This window comes from Arvicanthis niloticus, chromosome 17, assembly GCF_011762505.2.
Source record: "Arvicanthis niloticus isolate mArvNil1 chromosome 17, mArvNil1.pat.X, whole genome shotgun sequence".
NCBI classification, from domain to species: domain Eukaryota; kingdom Metazoa; phylum Chordata; class Mammalia; order Rodentia; family Muridae; genus Arvicanthis; species Arvicanthis niloticus.
This window is the reverse complement of record NC_047674.1, coordinates 41,559,623-41,584,885: the sequence shown is the minus strand read 5'-3', so window position 1 is coordinate 41,584,885 and position 25,263 is coordinate 41,559,623. Positions and strand designations below refer to the sequence as shown.

Below are 25,263 nucleotides of genomic sequence, written 5' to 3'. Positions count from 1 at the left end.
AATTCTTTGTAAACACAGGCAAAGGCAATAATGACAAGCATTCTTCTTACAGTGAACAAATTACTAAAGCTAGAGACTAATACAAAATAACAAACAATTGCCAGCTTAGGAGTAAATCAGAATGAAAATAAAATGGCATCTAATTATTCCAAAAGTGAGCATTTCCCCATGTGCGGTCCTTGTCATTCTACATTAGACTCAACTGGTTGGCTTGTCAAAGGTGTAAAGCACTGAGTTTACTATGGCATCCACAGTAGTCAGGAGTCAGTACCCACCATGATTCTTTCCCTCACTAAAACCAGAGAACCATCTGTGTTGATCCTTCAAACCATGGTTTCATTCAAAACCATTTTTCTACATATTAGCATGGCCAAAATACTGGACCACATAACTAAAGCTTTATCTTCCGTTCTAATTAATGGAAGCCCACCCAGTGGTGTTAAATTGCAAAGCACAACCCCTGCTTTTCCTAAAGAAACATGAACTTAAGGGAACAGATCTTCAGATTATAGTCACTCTCCTTAAGTTCTTTTTACTTTAACATAGCTGTAGCTCTTAGCTGCTGCTGCTGACTTATTTCTCACTGAAGAAAAGGTGCTTTTTGTCAAGACTGTGACAACCACAGAGTATTCTTAATATGTTAATAGAGTATTTAAACATTCCTGTGGATTGTTTTAGAAAATGGGCTTCCTGTGAAATTGTTGAAAAATAATCAAGATGTTCAAAGATCTGTTAAATGCTTATAAGAAACAATTTTTATCCTGTGTGTGAGTAAACTCAAAAGCCTCATTGAGAGAGAGAGAGAGTTTATACCTATTTATCGTTCTTGACTTAGACTAATTATTTTAACAGAGGCAGAGTTGATGACAAGCATTCTTACAAATCAACAAGTCATTAAAGGTAGAGATTAAAACAAAATAACAGAAGATAACCAGCTTAAGAATATTATTAAACAGTAATCAACAGAATATACATAGGAGGATTTGGTCTCAGGATACAAGACCATACGTGATTATCACCTGAATACATCTTGTGTGATACTCAACAAAGAGAATTTCTCTCCTTCTTTAGCAAATGGTTTCTCTAATATATTCACTCTGATTTTGCAGCATAAAGTATGTGTGGGTTAATTATCTTTTCAGTCACAATTAATTTTAAAAATCAGTGCTGAATATAAATACTCCAAATGGCTGGAAAGCCCTTTGGGAATATTGAAGACACGATTCAAAAATTTAATAATTGAAAATAAATACTATTTTATTGGAACCTGTAAAAATTTATTCACCTTTTGTTTCTCTCCTCTGAGATACCACAAAACTGATGTGTAATTAAACTTTATTTCTTTCTACACTTCAGAGTCTGTTTTTTTTTCACTTCTTATTAATTAAAGGTAGATATGTCCTTGTTAATCCTAATTAGTGGTGAGATTTTAGACTTGTAACATGAACTAATAATTCTTAAAGGCTGAAATGTGAGATAATATCAGATATCTGAATATAGGCATACATGCCTATAATCACACTTACAACTTCAATTACAGACAAAAGTTGAATGACACGCACAGGAAATTTGGGAGTTCGTCATGGACACACTATGAAGGTCAGTCATAGAAAATACTGATTTCTCTAGTCTGTATCAGTAAATCTAATCTGTGGCCTCTCCAACCTTAACAAGATTTGCTTCGATGGATTTTTTTTAAATGACTTAAGGACTATAAATAACATTTTATCAGTCAGGTAGAGGTGACCCACATACCTGGCTTGTCCCTGACCGTCACACAGGTACAGGCAGGAAGCAGGAACATTGCCACCCAGGTCCACAGTTTCCAAGAGCCAGTGCCCCTCATTGTGCCTTGAAACCATGGGAATAAATGGCCACAGATCTGTAATGGCAGAAGCATTCAAGTTGAAGTTTGGTAATCTCCATCACAGTCACAAAATCATCACTAGCAGAGAGAAATCTATTGATTTCCACATACCATATAATTACGTCAGTGTATATGATACTCTAACATGCAACTGAGTGTTTCAATACACAATTTAATCTTTATGAGTGTTCAGGAAATATTTCTGGATTCCTTCTTAGTCGATTACTTGGCTAATTACTTGAAGTCAGCTTCCTATCACTTAAATTTCTCCCAGCTTTTTAGTGATTTTAAAGCCATACTGCACAGATGATTGTTTCCTTTTATTTTAAAAACTGCGGTAAAATACTTTCTAATATAAATTTCTTATTCTGACCATTTTGGGGTATGCATATCAGTGGAAGTAAGTTCATTGCTATTGCTTTGCAATCCCCAGCTTCATCCACCTTTACGGTTCTTGTCAGTTTACAGAGCTGATGATCTGTTAACCAAAACGTTCCATCTCATTTTTTGCAAATCCTCAGATATCACTGTGCTTTCCTTGCTAGAAGTTTAACTATGGTGGGCATCTTAAATATGCTGAATCATTCCATTTTTGTCTTCTTTATTTAGTGACTTTATTTTATTTAATATCTTGTGTGTGTGTGTGTGTGTGTGTGTGCGCGTGTGCGCGCGCACGCGCGCGCGCATGCACCCAAAGGTGCCTACTACATTCATGTGTTTATGGCTGCACATATACATATGTATATGTGGAAGGAGTAGGTCCTTACCAGGTGTCACCCCAGGATTCATCCACCTTCCTTTTTTGAGACAACGTTTCTTTCTCATTCACCTCACTTTTTCTGCTTAGAGCAGGCTGTCTGGCCAGCATGCTGTCCTCCCCAGAGCTGGTTTTATAAGCTCACACCACCACGCCCAAATTTTTTTTTACATGAGTTCTGGGCATTAACTCTCTTGTCCCTGCATTTCTGCATCAAGCACTTTACTGACTAAACTGTTTTCCAACCAATAATATAAGATCCTAAAAGTTCATTAGTGCTGTGACATTTGTCAGAATTTTCTCTTGTTTTTGAGCTAGGTGATAATTCACAGTTTGCAGAGGCCCGTTGTGTTCATTGTTCCTCAAAGGACATTTGTTTGCTCCTATCTCTTGGCTGCTGTGAATAGATGTACAAGCATCAATCTAAGACCCTAATTACAACTCTCTTGTTTATATGCTCACAGAAGAAAATACAGGGTGGACCACATGGTTATCGTGTTCTTAATTCTCTGAGGAGCCACCATGTAGTTTCTCCATAACACCCACAGGAGTCACATTTTCACTAGCAGTGCACAGGTATGCTGATATCTCCATACACTGTTACATGGATATTTTCCTTATTTCTGATAGATGCCATACTAATGATATGAGAGGGTAGTCCACTGTGGTTTTGATTCCTATATTCCTGAGCATTAGTGATATTAAACATATTTTATGTAGCTTGTGAACATGTGTATTTCTGTAGAGATACACTGTATTTCTGTGGAGTTGATACTCAGAAACTTTCTCTGTTCTTTAAATACAGTTACCTGTTGTTAGGTTGTGTTTTCATACATTCTGCATTTTGACCCTTTTGTGGTGGGTTGGCCTATTGCTGATTGTAACCTAATGCTGACTAAGTGCTGGGCTCCAAGATTTGGAGTCTGCACATAGCCTTAGGGACCCTGCCCCCAGTTAATTCTGATTGGCAAATAAAGATGCCAGCACCCAATAGCTGGGGAAAAGAGACATAGGTGGGGTTTAGGTTTCCAAGGCTAGAGACCATGAGAAAGAGAGAGAAGGGAGATAGGCACTATAAGATAGAGAAGCAAGGAGAGTGCCCTAGGCTACAGGGGCAAGAGAATGTGACCCAGAGGCATGACTAATTGAAGTTAAGAGCAGCCAAGATGGGACATTGAAGAGTTACTACCGATAAGAGGTAGATTCTAACAGCATGGAGGGTAGGCAATCGCCCAGCTATCGTGCTGCTTAAGGCATATTAAAATACAAGGTTCTCTGTGTGTCTTTCATAAGGAACATAAATAGTCAAAGGTGGACAGGAACACTGTGACAATATTTTTTAAATTATTTTTTTACACTCCTTATCGGATTATATTGAACAAAATTTCTCTCCTAAGAAATAGAGGAGAGACCATAGGTTTCCATATCTGTCTACTGACTGTATGCCTTTATACACAAACTTTTAAATAAAGTTTATTGTATTTTTCACTTATTGCTATAGATTTGGTATCAAATACCATGATACAGAATTTTAAACACAACCTGATTATTCACAACTCTCTTTGGAATGTTATATTGTCATATCATAACTTAATTGACATCATCATATGTTACATGAGCTAACTATTTTGTTACTGGATTGAGTTCCACTCCTAAAATTACCACTGCACATTTGCAAACCTTCCTTCTGTTTAAAAGGAAACTATTACTTGTAATACTTATTGTATATTTTATAATGCTCTGCTAACATCATCATTACCTTTATGAATTTATATTCCTACTTTATAGGTCTTACAATGAAACATTCAGCAGACAAAACCTCTAGGGGGATGGAGATTTGACTCAGTTGTTAGGAGGACTGGCTACTCTTTCAGAGGACCAAGGTTTGATTCCTAGCACCCACCAAGCAGCTCACAGTAATCTATCACTCCAATCCCAGGTGATCTGGTGTCCTGTTCTTGTCTCTGTGGGAAACATACACACAGGTGCTAAGTGGATATAAGTGCAAGTAAAAAATATATATATATGTCTCAAATAAAATAAAATATTTTTAGATCCCTATTACAAAAACTCTAACATTGTTTAAATTAACTTTACTGTAGTAAATTAGTTAAAATGGAAATAACGTTCAAGGAAAAATGTAATGGATCCCTCTACTTATTTGTCAATTAAAATTTTATTAAAAACTGCCATTCAAGAGTCATAAATTGCTTATTTGCCACTATCCACAGTTTAATTGAAGAACCAAATATGTAAGAACTCATCAAACAATTGTCTAACCTCTGTCAATAGATTCACTTTAGAGAAAATAGCTTCATCATCTTTGATATTCTACATATATATGCCAAATGCTCAGTTCAGCACTTTAAAATTAATTCAAGATTTTAGATATTTCTGGATGAATAGCTAGAGGCAGCAATTACAATGTTAAAACTGTATGTGTAGTTCTAAATATAAGCATCTGGTCTTATGCTTTATTTATTTTGAATTCTAGCTGTAAACATAGTCTTGATCCTCATGTGACCTTGCAAATTGATCACAGCTTCTAGTTTGTGTATGTCAGTAACTGTTAAACAAATGAATTCTAGTTTAAATAAATTCTGTGATCCAAAATATTGATCCAAATTTCTAGGAAACCTATAATTGTGTTTTCTCTCAGTTGATCGATTAGCACTGAAACATAATAGTTAAAATCTTTGCTTCCTATGTGGTTTCTGCCACTTTTGTGCAAGTTACAGAACATCTTTAAGGCTTGATTTATTCATTTTCAAGTCAGGTGCAGGTGTCTTTTTTTAATGTATGGAAGTTGCATACATATAAACATTGAACTATGTACTCTAAAGATGTCTGCTGCTATATCTGCTATAGACTAATTAGTCTCATTTGCAGTTATACTTGTCTCTTCCACTCAGGTTGATTTGATATCTGAAAAGTAAAAGTGTTAAATGATTTTAGAAATTTACTTTTGTCAAAACTTTGGCTCCTGTTATGCCAACAAAGAACTACAGAAGCTATAGTTGCAAGCCTATCAATTCAGTCTTGACATCACCCAACAAATTCCTTAAGCTGCTCAGAGAATGACAGAATGCAGCATTAACCTTATTTATCAAAAGTGTTTTCAGTATAAGATTATATGACTTAGTTGATCAAATGTTCAAGTGTGAACCTCCTATCATTATCTCTCAGCAAAGTCATCAGAAACTTATATAAGAATCTGTTCACTCTCCATCCTAACTCAATCACTGCTGGAATTTCCAGTAGCCAAGCCTTCCTCCCTTTGAAAACATTCATTGAGGTCCTTAACTTCACAGTACCTAGACTCCCTCTTCATCTTCCTTAGATCCACTGTTTCCTACTTGACTTCTGTCTGTGTGTTTGCTGCCAGCCTATCTCTATCTATCTATCTATCTATCTATCTATCCATCCATCCTTTGTCTATCTTCTATCCAGTTGAATCTCTCACTTACAATTTCCACTTCTTTATTTCTCTAGCAATATTTTCTAGATTTTTTTTCTTAAGTAAAGTTATCTGCTGGATTGGTCCCAAATAAAATTGCCATGGGAAGAACTTCCCCATGGTTTTCTGAATCTGTCCTTTCCCTCTTTCCTGTCACTGTTCTCAGACACAGGCAAAGCTCAGGCTGCTGGTTGTTCCCTAGTTTCCCACTGGTTCCCCCCTTGGATTTCTTCAGTCTTGGCTTTAACCAAAACCCCTTATCAGAATGAAACCCTCTTCTACCTTATCCTCTCCTGATTATCAAGATAGCTTTATAAATTAAATCAAGCTATTTTTATACAACTTGGTGTGCTGTTCTTCACAGCTGAAGTTAAGCTTTAAGACAGGCACCTCAAATGCCTTTCCAATTCAGTGATTAAGGTGGTGCCACAAGATAATGTATGCAGAAGCTGAAGTTCCTGAGCATCCTCAAATGGCTTTCTGGTAAACTTGTATCCAGATGTCTACAGTACATTTTTAATAACGATACTGAAAGTATTAGTTCTATGTATTCTCATGTTCTAAAATAAAACATGTTTTATGTAAGTATGTATTTTAATATTTGTGGCTCAGAAGTCAACTATGTCTCCCTCTAACATTAACAGGACACAGAGTAAGAAGGTCATGTGACATATATCTAAATATTTGAAAAAATAGCCGGGTGATGGTGGCGCATGCCTTTAATCCCAGCACTTGGGAGGCAGAGGCAGGCAGATCTCTGAGTTCAAGGCCAGCCTGGTCTACAGAGTGAGTTCCAGGACAGCCAGTACTACACAGAGAAACCCTGTCTCGAAAAAAAAAAAAAGAAAAAGAGAAAGAACTAAAATTATTAATTTTAAAAACATACATTTTCTCCTTTACCCAAGCAAATATCTTGGGCTGGCAAGATGGTTCAGCCAGAAAGGGTGATTGTCAAGCATCAGAAGCTGAGTCTCTCCCAGAATCCATATGGTGGAAGAAGGAAGATCAGAGCTTTTTTTCTAGGCCCAAGTCCTTGTAATAAAGATAGGAATCAGGGGCCCATTCCATAGACATGAATGCTTTTAGAACAATCTGTCCCAGAGCCTTGGGATCAAGTTCAGGTTTGCTTGATCAAAAAGCTTTTGTTATTACCACGTGCTGTTTAATAGTAGGGTGCAGGACATAGCTCTCAAATTCTTATAGTATACATGAGTTCCTCATAAATATTCACTTACTCCTACCATGATCTCAATCAGAACCCTGAGAGTTCCTATCCAGTGCCACACAATGTAATATCATACTTACAAGTGTACTCAGCACTGACCAGTCCACAGAAACACCAGTAGATCTACTAAGACAAACCCTCTGAAATCCTCTAGGTAGCACTACCTACAGCCTATTTCTCATTGCTATGGCAGGAACAAGGTTCTGACCTCTGTTAGTAACTAACCTACTACTCCCCCCACCCTTCGCTAACCAGATTAGTTTTGGATGCTATCTCTTAAACTTCCTTAGTCTACTTCCCAAAATCTTTAAAACAATTATAAAGCCTAAGAAAATTTAAGAACAATGGGTCCTGAAGAATTCCTTGCTATATTTTATAGCACAGGAAACACAAGCAGCAAAAGAAGAAACAACTGAAAACTTTACTCCTTCAATCCATTGATAAGATAAGAGCCCTATTATGGACCATTAATTGGGTGGGGATATAGCAGCGAATCAAATGGAAGTAACTGGTGTCAGGGCTAAAAGATGGCTCAGTAGTAAGGAGCACTTGCTGCTCTTAGAGAGGACCCAGGTTTGGTCCCCAGCATCCACATCAGGCAGCTCATTACTGGCTGTAAATCCAGTTCCAGGGAGTCTAAAGGTACCTGATCTCTATGGGTACCTGTTTGCATGTTATATACATAAACTCATGCAATACCCATTTATACAACTATCAATAAATACTTAAATAAGTGCCTGGTGTCACTGTGGTCTAGGAGAGCAAAATACACATACTTTTTTTGAAAAGAAAAAATGAGAGGAAGGATAGGAAATCTGAACTAGAAGACAGCAGTGGAGCAGTGGATGGGATGATGGATAAGTGCATGGATCTGTGGTTGGAATGATGGATAAGTGAATGGATCAGTGGATGGGATGATGGGATTTTACTAGCTGAAATTGTTCAGAAGTCTGCCAGTGAAAGCCTGGGTAAATCCAATCAAATCTCTTTCAAATATGAATATTTCTACTGTTATGCCAATTAACATTTTCCAAGTTCACCAGACATCTTTGAAACTGCGTATTACCGGAGGGCCATCAACCAGGAAAAACAAACAAACAAACAAATAAACAAATAAACAAATATAAGAACATGAAAGGAGAAAGATACAGTTTCATTTTATGTACATTGTTTTATTAAGTAACACATCTCAACTTTCAAATCAGTAGTTTAGAAAGATAACAAAATAACCTAGAAACAGCTCCAAATCCCTCAAGTCCACAAGTCAAATGAGTATGTCTAACTTGTTCTTAAAAATAATCATTTTTGTTAAAAATTTTATTTGTTCCAACAAAGGATTTGTTGTTGGAGAGAGAGAAAAGAATGCTTGACCTGTGAAACATCTGCAAGAAGCCACATTTTTAGAGCATCCCTCCCAGAGGGAATGCTAAATGATAGGGTGGATGATTGATTTTTCAATCAGACTTTCTTGACGCAACTCCAGCAGGAAAGCCTAGTTCTGCTGTGATGAAGTGTGGCATTGTGTAAATACGCACAACAGGTGCCACACATCTGTTCTTTTGTCAATCTTGAGAGTCTATCTTTCATGAAGAAGAAAAAAGCCAGGAAAAAAAAGAAAGAAAAAAGAAAACTCTATCACAAACAGTTAAAATCCTAAGCTAATAATCAAACACAACTGTTTTGGAATAGGTGTGTAGTTACTTTATAATTTCATCATTTATCTTATTATTGAAATTGAAGCAAGTCCACAGAAAGCTCCCACAACTTAAGCAGGATTTCTACCCTCTTACATACTGCACAGGAATCTCTTCTCCTTTATGGTCTTGCTACAGATATTGTCAAAGTAGGAACACAAGAAGTTCTGGATCATCATTTTTCTTTCTTTTCCTCCCTCTGCCCCATGCACCTCAGACCTGTAGGAAGTCTGTCTTTTTTTTTTTTTTTTTTTTTTTTTTTTTTTTTTTTTTTTTTTTTGTAAAGCATGCCTTTTGAATACTTTCTCCATGAAAAGTGTTCGTTTACTTCGAGGCCTTTCTAGTCCTGAAAGTTACGACAGCCTTCTATCTAGACTCCTATTCTCCACTCTCCCTTCCCCAATTTCCATCTCCCAGCTGCTGAAAATTGATCCCCTCTTCCTCTCTCTCTCCTGACAAGGCTTTGCTCGGTATCCAGGGACAGCTTCAAGCTGGTAATCATCCAGTCTTAGCCTCCCTGATGGAGTGCCAGATTACAGGTAAGTGTGAGAAGTCCTGGCTAATAACTTTATTTCTTAAACCGGCCCAATCCTGTGAGGACTCTCCTGTCTCTCCTGTACCTCAGTGGCATTTCATCGCATACTGGAAGCAAGGGACATAAGTGGAGTCCTATCTCTCTAGCTTTCTGCTTATCTACTGCTTTCCAAACTCTTCCATCAAACTATTAACAATACCCAAAATGCCATTCTTCTGCCTGGTTTTAGGGGGTGAGGGATAGGGGGTGCATATTCTGGGAGTCAAAACCGTATTCTCTACCTTTGAATTGCAACTGTAACCCCGATTGTCCTTTTTCAACATACACACTTCGTTTGTTTGTTTCTTGCTGGGCCATCTCTCTAATTTTCTCAGCATCTGGGTACTCTTACTCTGCCATCAACTTTCAGTTCAAAAACCATTTTTGTGTCGTCTGTGAACACCATCCCAGGTAAGGTCCACTCTCCACAGCCTTGTAGGCTGAGTGCGTGAGCTCCAACTACTCGCCTTTGCAGTCTGTACTAAGCAGTAATAGCTCTCTTTCGTTGTCTCCACTCTACCTATCCCCTTAAAGAAACAGAAACTGATACATTTTATTAATTAGTCTCCCATAAACTCACCATCTTGTAGGTAGCTGTGCAACCAGTTGGGAGAAGGAATACAGTCTAAGTCGATTTTTTTTTTTTTTAGATGAAAGTGAGACAAATATTGAGATCTATTAGCCAATATAGTGAGATTTGGACTGCTTAATATTTGCAAAAGGATACAGATGAAATAAGGAATTGTAGGGAAGTATAGAAAAATAGCTAGAAAGCTTGGTGACTGTAATCTAATGAGATCTAAAAATAGTAATAGAAATTGATCTTTGCCCCTACAGAAAAATTCTCCCCGACCGCTAACATTTGTACTCCTGATGAATTTGCCCAAATACTTCAAGTCCCCATAAATATTCTCCCATCATTTCAAAAATAGTGTTCACTTTCCTGAAGTTGCCAACCCCCAATTTCTATTTGGACGTCCCTAGGCAGTTTCCTCCAATCTCGACAGCGTGTCTGCTTTATTGACGTACCTCTCTGAATGACAGCTGTCTGCACTAGCTGTTCAGACACCCTAAATCTCAACAACTGCAGCCGACCTCCGCTACTTTCTGATTACAAACAAGCTCTGGTTCTGCTTTCCATAGGCATATCCGGGCCTACCATACAATGTCATTTAGAATTTCATGTTGATAGCTTTGTCTAATTCCCCAATTCATCCACCTTTTCCAGTTTCTTTTATCTGAATGGCTCTGTTGGCTTCCTGATATGACATTCTTAAAACTGCACGATACCCTTTGGTTTCTTACAAACGGGAGGGGTGTTTTTCACTTGCCATTTACAGGTGGATCGGATAGGCCTATTCTCGCCATCTTGCTGTTAGGTTCAGTACGGCCTCCTCGCCTGGTTGTATTGTTTATTGGTCTATACAACAAGATCGTACAGCGCCTGCCCGCTGCTTCTCACACTCCCCTCTCCAGTCTTTTCTCCGCAGGTGTGATCAGCTCTCTTCATCCTAGCTTGTGCTTTCAGTCTTACCGGGCACGTGACGGCTCACCCCTCGACGCCTTTAAGGCTTCATACCTGCCTTTCCTTCTGCGTTCCCTGCTTGCTTTCCTCTGCTAAGCCTGCCTCTGCCTCTCCTCTGTCTCTTTGAGACACAAGTTCTCAACAAGGCCTGCCTGGAGTAACTCAGCGCATCCCATTCACTCCATCTTCCACCCCACAGTTTTATTTCCGGGCCGAATAGCGGTGTAACCATAGCCCCACTTCCTTTTATCCCCGGTTGCTTCTCCTCCTTCATTCAGACCTCCACATATGATGCCAGTAATCCCATTCCTATGGTTTCTATCCACATTTCCTTCTGTCTCTAGAGCCATTTATTCAGGACCCACCTCGTTTCTGATGCCTCAGAAAATGAACAGAAATTTCAGCAAAAGAGATTAAACGGCAGGGCCAGAAGAAAATAAATGGAAAAGTTCCATTTCTGAAGAGTACCATGGGCTTGCATGTGAGTGACAAAGATTTAGATGCAAACATAATTGCACATGGCTTTCTCCCCTTTCCTTTCTGCCTGTCCACGTGGAGCGGATCTCCTGCTCTATTTTACTGGTGCAACTTTTTTTTTTTTTTTTTTTTTTTTTTTTTTTTTTATTTCTAGGGCACCTTTCTTAGGTTTCTTAACACTTAGAGAAATCATTCTGGTCAAACCCTCATGAGAAGGAGTTTCCTATTCCTAGCGGCTATTTCTTTCTGCCTTGAAGAATTATCCCTATCAGAAAACCCCATCCGTTCACCTCAGGGCTGAGAAATTACAGGTTTGCACCATGAAAACACGGAGATATCCCAGGATCTCCTTTGCAGGCGCCTGGTGAAGAGCTCTTTACTTAGAATGGGCCCAGCGGCTTTGCTCGCCTATTCAGGAGAACCTAAAGTCCACCCTCTGAGCCAGGCTTCCTACTCCATTAAAGAACAACTGTAGTCCTTGACTTGTACAGGAGTGTTGCTTTCCTTAGCGCTCATTAGTGGGGGTGGGGAGTGGGAAGATGTATATTCCCCTAAAGCGCTTCTAGCAGCCTCACTTCCTTTTTGCTTCTCAGAACTCCTTTCCAAGGAGAGATTGGAAGTACGTGGACTCTGAATCAGTGATGGGGTGTGTGGAGGCTGCACAATTTATTTCTGTTACCCTTTCATTTCCCAGCCTCGTGCTAGGTCTCACATCACCCACTGTCGCAATTCCTGGATGGTTCTATTAAAAGTACACATTTTCAGCATCTGGGTCCCATTCTTTCCACTGTTCCCCGAGACCCAGCATGCGTTTTCCTCTGTCCCTCATGGCATGGAGCCCATGTGGGTAACCTGCCCATCCACTCAACTACTTCCAGAGCCTTCCACGACCTAGCTAGGGTAAGGTTAAGCTTCATCTCCCGCCTGCTTCAAAGGAGCTGGCTTGCGCGGTGGCGCGCTTGGTTCCGGGCCAACAAACTTCTCCAGGACCAAGCGCGCCGCCTCCCTCCTCCAGGCAGTGGAGGCTGCGGCGCCCCGGCGGATTCCCGCAGAGCCGAGGGCCGCGGGCGGAGGCGGGGCGGCTTCCCTTTGCGCCGGGACCCTGACGTCCCCGCGGCCGTGGCTGCGAGGACTGAGGGGACAGCGGCTGCACTCCGGCCAGACGTGCTGCTCACTCTGCGTGCTGACGGAGGCACAGGGCCGGGCACTCGGGGACCAGACCCGGATCCTCCTCCGCGCTAGCCGAAGCCTGGCTTGGGGAACCCCCGCGCAGGTCGAAGTGGGTAACTCCACCGGGGAACCGGGCGTCCGAGCTTGTGCGTCCTGGCTTTCGCCTCTCTCCCGTACAGCATCCCAGCCCCAGAGACCTCAGCTCGGCAGAATTCGTAGCTTGCTCTGTGCGTTTACCCCTTCTTCGGTAGCTCGCGTCCGTTCCACCCTCATCAGCATCGCACACACTTCTGCTTCCAAAACCTACCCAGAAAATCTACCGAGAACTAAAGTAGAACGCGCGAGCCCGCGTGACCTGGACGCACAAACAGGAGCCACATTACAAGCAGGGTGTCAAAGTGGCTTAATCTGGCCAAATGCACTCGGTTCCCTCTGCTCCGCGTGGGAATGCGTAAACGCAGGTGGGCAGATTTCCCCCCGAAATGTGTGCACTTGTGCAGCACCGTTTTTGCCATTTTCTTTAAAAGCAGATGCAGGCAAATGACCAGAAACACAGCATATGACAGAAACCGGGCTTGTGTGGGCGACATCAAGCGAAAAGGCCGGTGGCAGAGCTGCTCAGCTTACCTTGGGTTGGTGTCAGAGCCCCTGGGAGGCGCGGTGGAGTCCGGACAGGGCTGCCGCACCGCCGCGGAGTGGCCCGCGCCAGCTCCCAGCGAGTGGAAGCGGGACGCATCTCTGCCCTTATTCGTCCCTTCAGTGTGACCCTCCCACTCGGTGAGCACGGAGGACTCCGCAAGACAGTCCTCAGCCAACTCGTGCCCAGGTTTTCCTTGATCACACAGAGCCGGGTACTACGTCTTTCAGGTTTCTGTTTTAATAGCAATTTCATAGAGGCAATGACAGTTGAGGGCAGACGCTTTCTCACTTCTGACTATGAAGAAGTGTCCTCAAAGTAGGATTCGTGGCATACATTCACGGGTAGATAATTGGCTTTTTAACAGTTGAGCTAAAAATAAAAAAAGGGTACTGTCTATATTTTTTCACTTCTATATCTGGAGTTTATCTAAAGTAAATCAAGTCAGCTTGCGTTCTAATCATCAACCTGCATGTAGGTTTCTGTCTACATCCGTAAAGGTACGTTGTGACTGTTAAATATGTTATGCTCTGATAGATTGCTTTAATAAATATCAGTCTTTTAATTCTTTGAGATCTCTTTCAATATGTGGAGGGGGTGGATATAGCACTAGATATACACCTACAGTAAGTATATGTGTATTTTCAGATTTGTATTCATTCATAGTAGATATTCACATATATTTATATACCTATAGTGTGTGATTTTTTTTAATTCTAAAATTTGGAAGATTAACCCAAGGGTTAGACAATGCCTAATGTTTTTTAGTCGTGTGTTGCCACAGTTGTAGAGAAAATATATATTATTGACCCATACGAATGGAAATCGTGGAAGTATTACCCAGAGCCACGGGTTTTACATAGCGAGGTCCACAATCCAAAGAAGATAAGATCACGGTGGCAAAGATTTTAAAATGCTCAGGAAGAATTTTAAAATAGCTCATCTTCACCTCTTTGGAGGGAGACCATTACAGCATCGACCAGTGGGTTTGAACCCTACCTGTCATCCTAAAGAAAACAGAACACTTCAGTTTGAAAGTTCTCAGAGTGCCATGAACCATGTTCCTGTCAGAATTTCAAGTCATATGATGTCTCCCCTCTTCATGAGATTTCCATCACAAATTTTTGGTTGACTGTGGAAAGAGGCCAAAGGAAAAGGGTATCGGAGTCCGGCGGCTCAGTTACTCATTTAAAGACAGGACTCCTGAGCCTTCACTAAGCTTCTGGTGAGCCTTTCCACGTGCTCAAGGATCCTTATTTAATTTGCTTCATCATCTGTCAATTATATCTAATATACTCTTTTTATGCCCAGGCTTTATTGTCCAGACTACTAAATTCAGCTATTTGTATCAAATTAATACTCTTTAAAGGTAAACTTTAAAACCATATGTCAAGTCCATGAATTTTAACCCACTGTCTGGATAATTTCATAACCTTTACAGTGTTCACGAAATAGCTAAGCTCATTTTTGTTGCTATGTCACAATTCCCCTTTGGTTACTTGCAACATCGAACTGACAGATTTTTGGATACCTTGAGAAAGGAATGAATTAAGTTTAAAACTGTTATCAGCTATGTTCTCTGGTCTAGACGTATCTGTGAGGACAGCCCTCCTCCTTTCTTCCATCCTTCCTTCTGTCAGTCCTTCCTTCCTTCTTTCCTCTCTTTTGTTTTTCCAGAGAGGATTTGAATCTAGACTGCTTTTATGATCCCAACATGTTCTGTCCATAGGATTTGAGGTTTTATCAACTTCTTTTTGTTGAATTTTAAAGTGACTTCAGGTAGAAAGACCATTAAACCAAGCACCTTTTATTTATCTACATCAACTACAACTACAAATGATCCCCTTGATTCCGAAGCTACTTCTGAGGGGAAAGTGCCTGAGAGTAACTGAGGAATCTAAAACGATTAAATTCTCACAGCTTGTGGAACTTTTAACAGCCTGGTCACTTGATTCCTCCCCCCATCCACCCCCTCCTTCCTATCAACATCCTCCCTTCCTCCTACCCCCTCCCTCCATCTCACTCTCTGAATACTTTCTTTTAAAAAAAAAAGATTTAAAAGCACAAACTACTTTCAACTTGTATGCTTCGTAGAAGACACAGTTCACTATTTGTGACACACATGAGAGACAAGTTCCATTTGAAGTATTTCAAAGGCTTCATATTTGTATGCCTGGCTAACATAAACTGAATACTTTAGCAGGGACATTTCAACTTGTCTTGATAATTTGGATAGGTTACATTTACAATGTGTTTCTTTTAAACTTCTCTTCTTACTCTCCTCAGTTTCTTCTAGTTTCTGCATCTGGGCTCCCAGCTTTGCCACTTCTTTTACTTTTCTCCTTCATAGTTCCCCCCTCCCCTTTTTTTCCCCAAGAAGAAAGAATTTCAGCATTGCCCCCAGCTAATTTCTTAGTTACCAAGCCATAAAAGTGTTCATTCTTTATTGAATTTTTAGGGCACAGCCATACATGATTCTCATACATGTCCCATGGAAATGGCTCAGTGCATCCACAGTGGATGAACAGACCTTACTGTTGATTGTAATTACCAAATCTGACTTGCCATTGCTCAAATGCACTTTTCATTACACACTTTTCTGGGCCAGCATTACAGTATGCTGTTCTTACTTGTATTAGCTCTAAGTTAGTTCAAAGCAGGCTAAGGAAATCTACTAATTTTAAGGTCTGTTTTTGAAAGATTCTCATCACACAGAAATTAATATTCTAAGGCTCGTCTCTCTCTTCGCTTCCTTTCCTGGAAGACGCTAATTCATGATGTGTACTCACTTTACAAGTGACTGCAGGATGGGATCACAGCTGCATCTTTCTCTTGGTTTCTTAGTCCCTCTCCCTAGGATCAGTGACACCAAACGGAAATATGATAAAAGACAAGTGACTGGCCTAGTCATCGGGACAGCTTGGTAACATGCGTTAAGTTCTCCAGAACAATTTGATAGTGACAGAGTGGCATGCCCTGGTAGAACAAAATAGCCATGAGATTAAAACAAACAAACAAACAAAAACAAAAACAGAGTGATAAATTACTCAGGAATAGAAATATTCAATAAACTCACGATGAAGTATTTAACTTAATTAGCATTCGAAGAAATACACATTTATTAATTCTTTTCACCTATTTTGACTGGATTAAATGTTAATTATTGTATGTGATGTTGGCAGAGGCAAAGATCTTTCTCAACAACTGGAGAAGTATATAATAGTTCAATCTTGCTAAAGGGAAACTTAGCCATGTACACTGAAAATGAAAAAAAAAAAAAAAAAAAAAGCCAGGGTGGGGTGGATATCAGTTGCATCGTAAACAGTAAGTCTGGTTATTTCTGGGTTAGGCTTATAGGGATTTTGTTCCCTTTGCTTATCTGGAACATATGACGTTTCTACAGTACACTTGTTACCCTACTGTAATAAACAAGTTACAAACATTAACAGTGTGTTGCTCTTTCTTGGGCCTGTTAATAAAGCTATGGTCTTAAGGGAGTCAAGAAATTGGCCTTGCTAGTATTTGTTTTTAATCCAATAAGAGTATTCCAGATATAAACCAATATGTGGCATAATCCATTAAATTGTGTCTAATGAATTCCCTAGGAAGCAGCTATTCATCAAACCATCAAATCATTTAACATCCATTTCAAATGGCTTCTGTATACAGAGATAAGTTTGGTTTGATATAGCTCTTCTCTTAGTATTGATATTTGGCAGGAACACACACTCACATGTGTAATTTATAACATGAAAAGAATATGTGAAGTGTCATGAGCAAAGCAGAGATAAAAGACTAAGAGACTTTGAAAAAAAGCCACCTTTACTTGTGAACCGTCAAGAGCTTAAAATTTTAGTAGATGAAATAAAACCAACTTTTTTTTTTCAATCTAGATAATTACAATTCAAATCATCCAGTTCCTGGAAGGACATGATACTTAACTTATTTGTAAAGTTTTAAACTTATCATCCTATTAATAAAAATGTTTGCTGAAAACATCAATAGAGAGCAAAGGGCACATGTCCCTTGATAAAACATGAGGTTTCTTGTTCTATGCCGATTTAAATAGTTTTCCCTGGGATTTGAGGTGCTAAACTATATCACCGCAATAGACTCTTATGTGTTCTGCTTGGTGGACAATCAGCACAATCCAATTCATTGACTTGGAACCATAAGAAGAGCATGTCTAATGTTCCCTCACACTGCTGCCTCCAGCTGAAACGTGAAATTCTGCTGATCAGTCAAGGATTATTTAGGTGTCACGGTTAACGTGATGCCCTTCCTGCCAGTTCCCTCAACATGCACCCTCCCCTGCCTCATACAGCGGAGGACAGTGTGTGCTGCTTCAGTGACAATCTGTGTCACTTCTCACACATTTCCACACCTGTCTGTCTGGTTGACTGCAAGCTTCCTGAAGGCTGGAGCTGTATCTTCTCATTTCCAGTATTTCGAAGTAAAATGAAGCAAGCTTTTCTTTTTCTCCCCGTCGTCATCCTCCTCCTCTTCCTCCTCTTCCTCCTCTTCCTCCTCTTCCTCTTCCTCCTCTTCCTCCTCTTCCTCCTTCTTTATTAAATAGTTTTCAAATATTTCTCGAAAGAAGTCCTGTAGAGGTCAAATAACCAAGGGCATACAATTTTGAATTGCAAATATGGACTGGGAGTCTCAATGTATATGAAGAAAATAAGAGATCCATGTTTTTCCTTCTAGCTGAGGGAATTATATTACAGGACTGATAAAAATTATTCTCACTTTAAAACGCCTCCCAAAGTAGGTATTGTGAGGATGGCAGTGCATCAAGAGAAGACTGTCACTAGTCTGAACTGTCATCATATGTACTCTTCCCTCTTCCTAAGTCAAAATTAATTTCCATTATGAAAACTAGAACACAATACTATTTAATCTCTTATGACTTTTATAGGATAAAATCATCTCTTATGGACCTTTGTTGTGATTCCTGACTATTCTTAAGCAACTTGTTGTATTTACGAAATAATTTCAGTAATAATTTAATGTTGGAACATAGTAAGTGATTAATCTGCTTATATATATTATGCAAGCTGTGTCCACAAAACTGTGATTATTTTTACTGGAAGTCCCTTAGGAGGCATTGGGTTTTCATTCAAAACTTGTTTAGCTTGATCCATGAACCTCATTAAATCAAGATCATGTTTCTAGGGAGATCGTTGAGTATTGTTCATAATGCTAACTGCTTTGTACACTTTGTCCTTCTTTGTCCTGTAACACTTCAGTGGCCCCACTGCCCATAGTGCAGGCCTAGGGCTGTGAATAAATCCCAGGCAGCATAAGGGTTTGCATGCAGGCTCACCTCATTCGACAGTCAAGTGTCATTTTCACTAGGTAGTAGGACCTTGTCTTCAGCAGCTTCCATCAGGTCTTCTTGGAACATCTGTTTGCCTTTTAGTAATACAAGTGTCAGAGGGGTGGATGCACAGGTGCCCAAGAAAAGGTAAGCCATGGCAAAGATACATCTTGTTCCTTACTAAATATTATATAGGTGTAGGTGTAGGTGTAGGTGTAGGTGTAGGTGTAGGTGTAGGTGTAGGTGTAGGTGTAGGTGTAAGGGTAGGAGTAGAGGTAGACAGAGAGGTACACCTAGAAGTAGATGCAGAGGTAGAAATAGAGATAGATCTCACACACACACACACACACACACACACACACACACACACACACACGTGTTGTAAATGCAACCCTGCCTAAGAGTGGATTAATTTTCTTTTTCACATAGAGCCCAAGCTGGTTTTAAACCAAGGTGATGACCTTGAATTTCTGATGTCCCCATCTGAGTGCTAGAAATTACAGTCAGGTACCACCAAAATCTGTTTTCTGTGGTGCTAAGAACTGAACTCAGGGCTCCATACATTCTAGGTAAATATTCTACAAACTGAGCTACACCCTGATCCAAGAGTTAATCTCAAGGAAATGAAAGCTATGGATGATGTCAGATGGAGATAAAATCATTTTATTTATTCATATGTTATGCTGCAACATGCCTTAACAACTGTCAGTAGAGAATTAGAATTATGAGACATCAAACTGGGCTAATAGCCTCTCTCTGCCGAGTATTCAGTTAAGGCTTTAATATAGAGTTAGGAACTTTAACTAGACTCTGATCTCCGTAGATAAAGACAGAATTATCTATTTTTCCAATACTCGAGAACATTCTTGCTATCAAATTATGTTACCACAGCTCATCTTTACCTATCCTAAATATAAACTTTCCTGTTTCCAAGGACATTTCAAGTAAAAAAAAAAATGAGATTTTATAAATTTATGTATGTTTTAAATCATTTCAAGTGTTAGTCAAAAACTACATATTTTTTTTCTTTTTCTATATGGATCTGTTTCATCACACATTCCCTCCCTTGTTGGAGACATGGTTGTTCTCTAAGATATATCATCTCACTATGTAGCCCTAGCTGTCCTGGAACTCACAGATTCATCTGCCAGTGCTGGAATTAAAGGTATTCACCATCACACCTGGCCTAGATCCGTTTTACTCTTAATTGAAAACATCACTGTACTTTTTAATGTTTCAGGTAGCCATGGCAAAATTTCCTAAGCCCGTTATGTTACAAAGACTTTATTTCACTAACTGTCTGCCAGATCCGTTCATGACAATCCTATCTCCAGTGTGGTCAGTGTTGATTTGCTTCTGCGACAGTGACATCACTCCAGCCCTGGGGATGCTGACTACTTCAGGAGCCTGGTACCTGCCAAAGCAGAAAATGACAGTGTGAGTGAGTATATGTGACCCTTCCACATTCGCACTGAAATTCTAACCCTAATAAAGATGGTACAAGGAGTACCTTTGAGCGATTATCAGTTCATGATAGTGGAGTCCTCCTGAACCACATTAGTACTCTTATAAAAGAGGCCTGTAGAGAGATCCTTGGCCTTTGTATCATGTGGAGATACATCAAGAAAGCAGCTATCTATAAAAGGGCAGGACTTTTACATTGAATCTACTTTTGCCTTAATCTTGAATGTCTCAGTATCCAGAATTGTGAGAAATAGACTTCTGCTGTTTGTCTAGTGTGATAGTCATCTTTCTGTTGCTATAATATATATCCAAGGTAATAAACTTAGTGAGAAAAAGAAGGTTATTTTGGCTCACAGTGATAATGGCTTCAGTCCATGGCTGTGTTGGTTTTAGATGGCCAAACAGTTCTTTATGACTGGAAGATACATGATAGAGCAAACTGCTTATTTTCCCCGTGGCTGGGAAACATAACGCCCATTGAAAGCATCCCTCTAGTCATGACCTATGGTCTCTTTCTAGGCTCTACCTCTAGAATTTTCTACTGTGATAGTTTGTATATGCTTGGGCCAGGGAGTGGCACTATTAGGTTGTGTGGCCTTGTGGTTACTGTGGGTATAGGCTTTAGTACCCTAGTCCTAGCTGTCTGGAAGTGAGTGTTCTGCTAGCAGCCTTCAAATGAAGATGTAGAACTCTCAGCTCCTCCTGCACCATGCCTGCCTGGATGCTGCCATGTTTCTGCCTTGATGATAATAGACTGATCCTCTGAACCCGTAAGCCAGCCCCAATTAAATGTTATCTTCTATAAGACTTACCTTGGTCATGGTGTCTGTTCACAGCAGTAAAACCTTAACTAAGACATCTACCATCTCCCAGTAGCACCACGGCTGGTGACTAAGCATTTAGCATATAGCCTTTCAGAAACATCTCAACTTCTAATTATAGAATCTAGGGATTGAATTGTGCTACCTCAATCCAAGGATCTTAAGATTCAGAGAAAAAACTGACTTGCTCCATCAAGGTCAGTCAAATCGTAGTGGTTTCTGATAGAACACTAGTAGAATATAAGTAGTTGACGTCTCAGGAAACATTCAGTCTGTCCACCAGTGTATTATTAGCCCTTACAGGGTAAATAAACTAACTCTAGGCTTAGTAGTTGAAAATGGTAATCATTTATTACTGCCCATGAATCTCATATTTGAGGTTCTTCCGTCTAGACTGGCTTGGATGTTTCCAGCTGGGTTCTTTAAAATTGCTTCCATTAGTTCTATCTGATCTGAAGAGAGATGGCTGAAAGAAGAGGGAATCTGTTGGGATAAATGGCCTCTCTTTCAGTGAGGTAACCTGGTTCAAGAGATAACAGAGATTTGAGACATTGTAGAAGACTAAGAGGCCACTTAAGCTTAGGAACAGAAGAAAAAGAGCCAAAGAAAAAGCACAAGAAACACATATAGATGCAGAGACATACATGTTTCCACACAAAGAAATCCCATAAGAGCACAAAAACTAGAAACAATAATATATTTGCAAAAGACCTGTAAAGTTAAAAAAAAAAAAAAAAAAAAAAAAAAAAAAAAAAAAAAAAGCCTGTCAACCTCTAAAGTTGCCATTGAATTTGATTTGTGTTGATCATTTACTACTGGAATAAAGCTTGACCTTAAGAGTGGTTTGGCTACCCTCTGAGACTCTGGAAAAAGCTAATTTTCCTTTGTGAGCAGTTATCAATTGAAGATAGCTTCTGAATTAGAAATGAAGACTTGTGTGCGTGTTCCTTCTCAACATTGGCCAGATCCATGGAAATTCTGTGCATGCTGCCACAGACTCAGCAAGTTCACATGTGTATTTGTATTGTCGTATCCAGGAGGCCTTGTGTCCTTGGATCATCTATCCCCATTGGCTCTTAAAATATTTCTACCTCCTCTTCTTCAAAATGTCCAGAGTCCTGAGTGGGGGGATTTGATGGCGTCATCCATTTAAGACTGAGTGTTCCAACGTCTCTCACTCTCTGCACATTGTTCAGCTATGGGTCTCTGTATTTGTTCCCATTTGCTGTACGAGGTAACTTCCCTGATGATGACTGAGCAAGACTCTGATCTATGAGTGTAGAAGAATGTCATTAGAAGTTATGTTGTTGCTCCTTTCCTTTAGCATAACAGTAGTATTTGGTTTTCCCCTAGGTCTGCGGACTAACTAGTCTCAGGTTCTTTTCTACCCAGGGATGGATGAGTTCCATCTCAAGGGGTAGACCTTAAATCCAATCATATCATGGTTGGTTACTCCCACAAGTCTTGTGCCACTATTGTACCAGCACATCTTGAAAACTGGTCATCACCGTAGATTTCAGGGTTCGTAGCTGAAATGGTGATTACCTTTCTCCCCTGGTAGCATGCAGAGTACCTCCCAGTACCATAAACACTAACGAGTAGAAATGGAGATTCTAGGTAGGCACCAGCTTGACTTCTTCATGTTCAATTAGTTGCGTAGGTATTCTTTTCAGCAATAGGACCTTGCCATTAATTTGTAGACCACAACCAATAGCCTTTGGGGCCAATACTCAATTAGAGATAACCCATCTCTGGAACTGGAGGCTTCATTTGGTAATAAGAGATAGCTAGTTGGGGCTACATCTCCTTGTTATTTCATTTAGATTATATATATTATATGTAATATAAATATAAATATATATATATAAATATACATAATTTATATATATATAAAATTTAGAAAGCTTCCACTGTATTAGGTTTCCATCTGGCCTCTCAAATGGCCCATAGTCTTAAGCTGTTGCTTTCTGTATTCCTTCTTTCTCACCTCTTCCTTTCCCATCCTCATTTAATCCTCCAACTCCAGCCTCCTTCTCCAACCCATCCACAAGGATCTATTCTATTTTTCCTTCCTAGGGTGATTCATGCCTCCTCTGTAGTCCCTCAATCTATACATAACCTTTGTGGTTATATAGATTTCTTATCGAAGACTTAACAGCTAAAATCCACATGTAAGTGACTACCTATAATATTTTCTTTTTTGGGTCTGAGTTACCTCATTTGCCATTATTTTTCTCTGACTACATTAATTTACCTGCAAATTCCATAATTTTTAAAATAGCTGAGTAAATATCCCTTTGTGTCAATGTACCACATTTTTTTTATCCATTCATCTGTGAACATTTTAATCAACAGGCATTAAATAAAAGGTTAGTTTTTTTTTTTTTTTTTAAATCTTAGCCTTTAGGAAAATGAGTAAAGGAGAAAACATCTAAGGACAGATGACAGATTGCCTGGGTGTTACAGTTTGCTTTAGAATACCATTGGGAGGTATAGACCCTTTCAAAAGATTCCCTATCAGATCTGAAGAAGGTGGGTTTCAGGGGAGAAAGGGTGAGCAGGACTCACACGAATTTCTCCAATATTAACCAGACTGAAGGAGTGAGGTCTGAAAAGGAACCAGATTTTTTTCCCACAGAGAGAAGGCTATTAATAGCTCGTCTTGGTTGCTGAACTTCAACTGGAGTTGCAATACCCAAAATGATTCCTTTTCTAATCACACTGGACAAATGAAAGCAAGAGAAGGAGATGGTGGGAGAAGCCAAGGAGGATTCCAGAAAAAGATCTTAAGTAATGAGCATTTTTGCTGTTCATGAATCATAATTACCATCCCAGAGACTCTTGAAGATATACAGAAATGAAAGACAAAATTAAGCTTTGTGTTTTTAGAGTTGTTTTATGGGCTTAGCAAAACTTTAAAACAACACACTAATCCAGTATTTAGGTTTTTTTTAAAAAAATAAAGTTGATTGTATATGACTTGGAAAAATACTACTGAGATACTTTTTCGTTCTTGGTTTCATCTTCAAGGCCTCAGCTTCTAGACAGTCTGGCACCTTCTTTACTGATCCTGTGGCATTCCTGCCCTGTGAAAAACCCAGAATGCCTTCATTGTTAGTGTAATCACTGGGGGAACATAGGTCATTTTCCTAATGTCTTTATTTATTTAATAATCTCAAAATCTTTAAGACGATGGGTTTATTTTAAGACAAAAATGGAAATAAGCCAGTTATAAAAAAAATTAGTGTCATGTATGTGTTGTTTAACATCAAGATTCCAATAGGGTTCATACCAACAAGGAAAAATTAAAAATCGTTTTTTTTTTTTTTTTTTTATTTTTTAGACAGTATATGTAGTCATGGAAATATGATTTTGAGATTATTTACAAACAGCAGGATACAGTCTTCAAATGCTCTAAAGTCAGCTAAGTGTAGGGCTTTCTGTGTCTCTCCTCTGCTATATCCTTCCAAGGGTGTGGTCACAGGGAAAAAGTTCTGAGATGGTTCTGCTTCTGTGACAGAGACAAATTTCACTTGATCGGACATAGAAGAGTTTAAGGAAAGTGGCCAGATAATTATTTTTTTTTTCTGAACAGGGACACTTTCAAGAATGAAAGGAAGCTTTATGAACGTCACAATAGGACAATACACATAGATGCCAACATAACAGCCCAAGCTTGAAAGCACGCAACTTACCAACCAAATGTCCAAAGGCAGAAGCACCTACTGTACTTACCTTTAGGTTTAGGACTTATTTTCAAGAACCAGATTCGGAATATAAGTAACTATTGAACTACAGGAGCCCTGATGACTGTTCTGGGATTGTGATTGTCTGTACAAATATTATCAGTCTGCCCCCTTTATCTATAGGAATTATCATTCCTTTATCCATTCGACTGGGCTTTGTGTCTTACAGTTCTAAAATAACTCTCTGGGCATTTGCAAGCATGACTGTCTTCTAAGCCAAGTTGAGTCTCCTGTTGTTACATCTGCTTGGTGCATATTTAAGGTAATACTATAGTCTTTAATACTGTTGTCCAATTTCTTCAAAAGTGACTTAATTATCACTGTAGGTATTTTTTTTAATAATGAAACCAATTTCCTTAATCCTACATTGTGTTATCACATTCTGTATAAAAAGAATGTCCTTTGGGAATGACTGTGCGTGCTTTCTCTCAGAGAATTTTGAATGCATTGTTTGGCTTGAGGAATCCCCATAAAGAAAGACTGTGTATTATTAAAATAAAATTGGAAGGCATAGGCAAGAGAGATGAAA

General features: G+C 39.3%; 1 protein-coding gene across 1 annotated transcript in view; it reads right to left on the bottom strand.

The window, feature by feature from the left end:
- Col19a1 (collagen type XIX alpha 1 chain) overlaps window positions 1-14,035 on the bottom strand; it is a 302,656-nt gene extending 288,621 nt beyond the window's left edge. Inside the window, exons 1-2 of the mRNA XM_034521315.2 lie at window positions 13,374-14,035; window positions 1,756-1,882 (exon numbers count right to left, since the gene is read on the bottom strand). Coding sequence (XP_034377206.1) covers window positions 1,756-1,846 — 91 coding nt within the window. The 5' untranslated portion in view covers window positions 1,847-1,882; window positions 13,374-14,035. The remainder of the gene's footprint in view (window positions 1-1,755; window positions 1,883-13,373) is intronic.
- Between the last annotated feature and the right edge of the window lie 11,228 nt (window positions 14,036-25,263).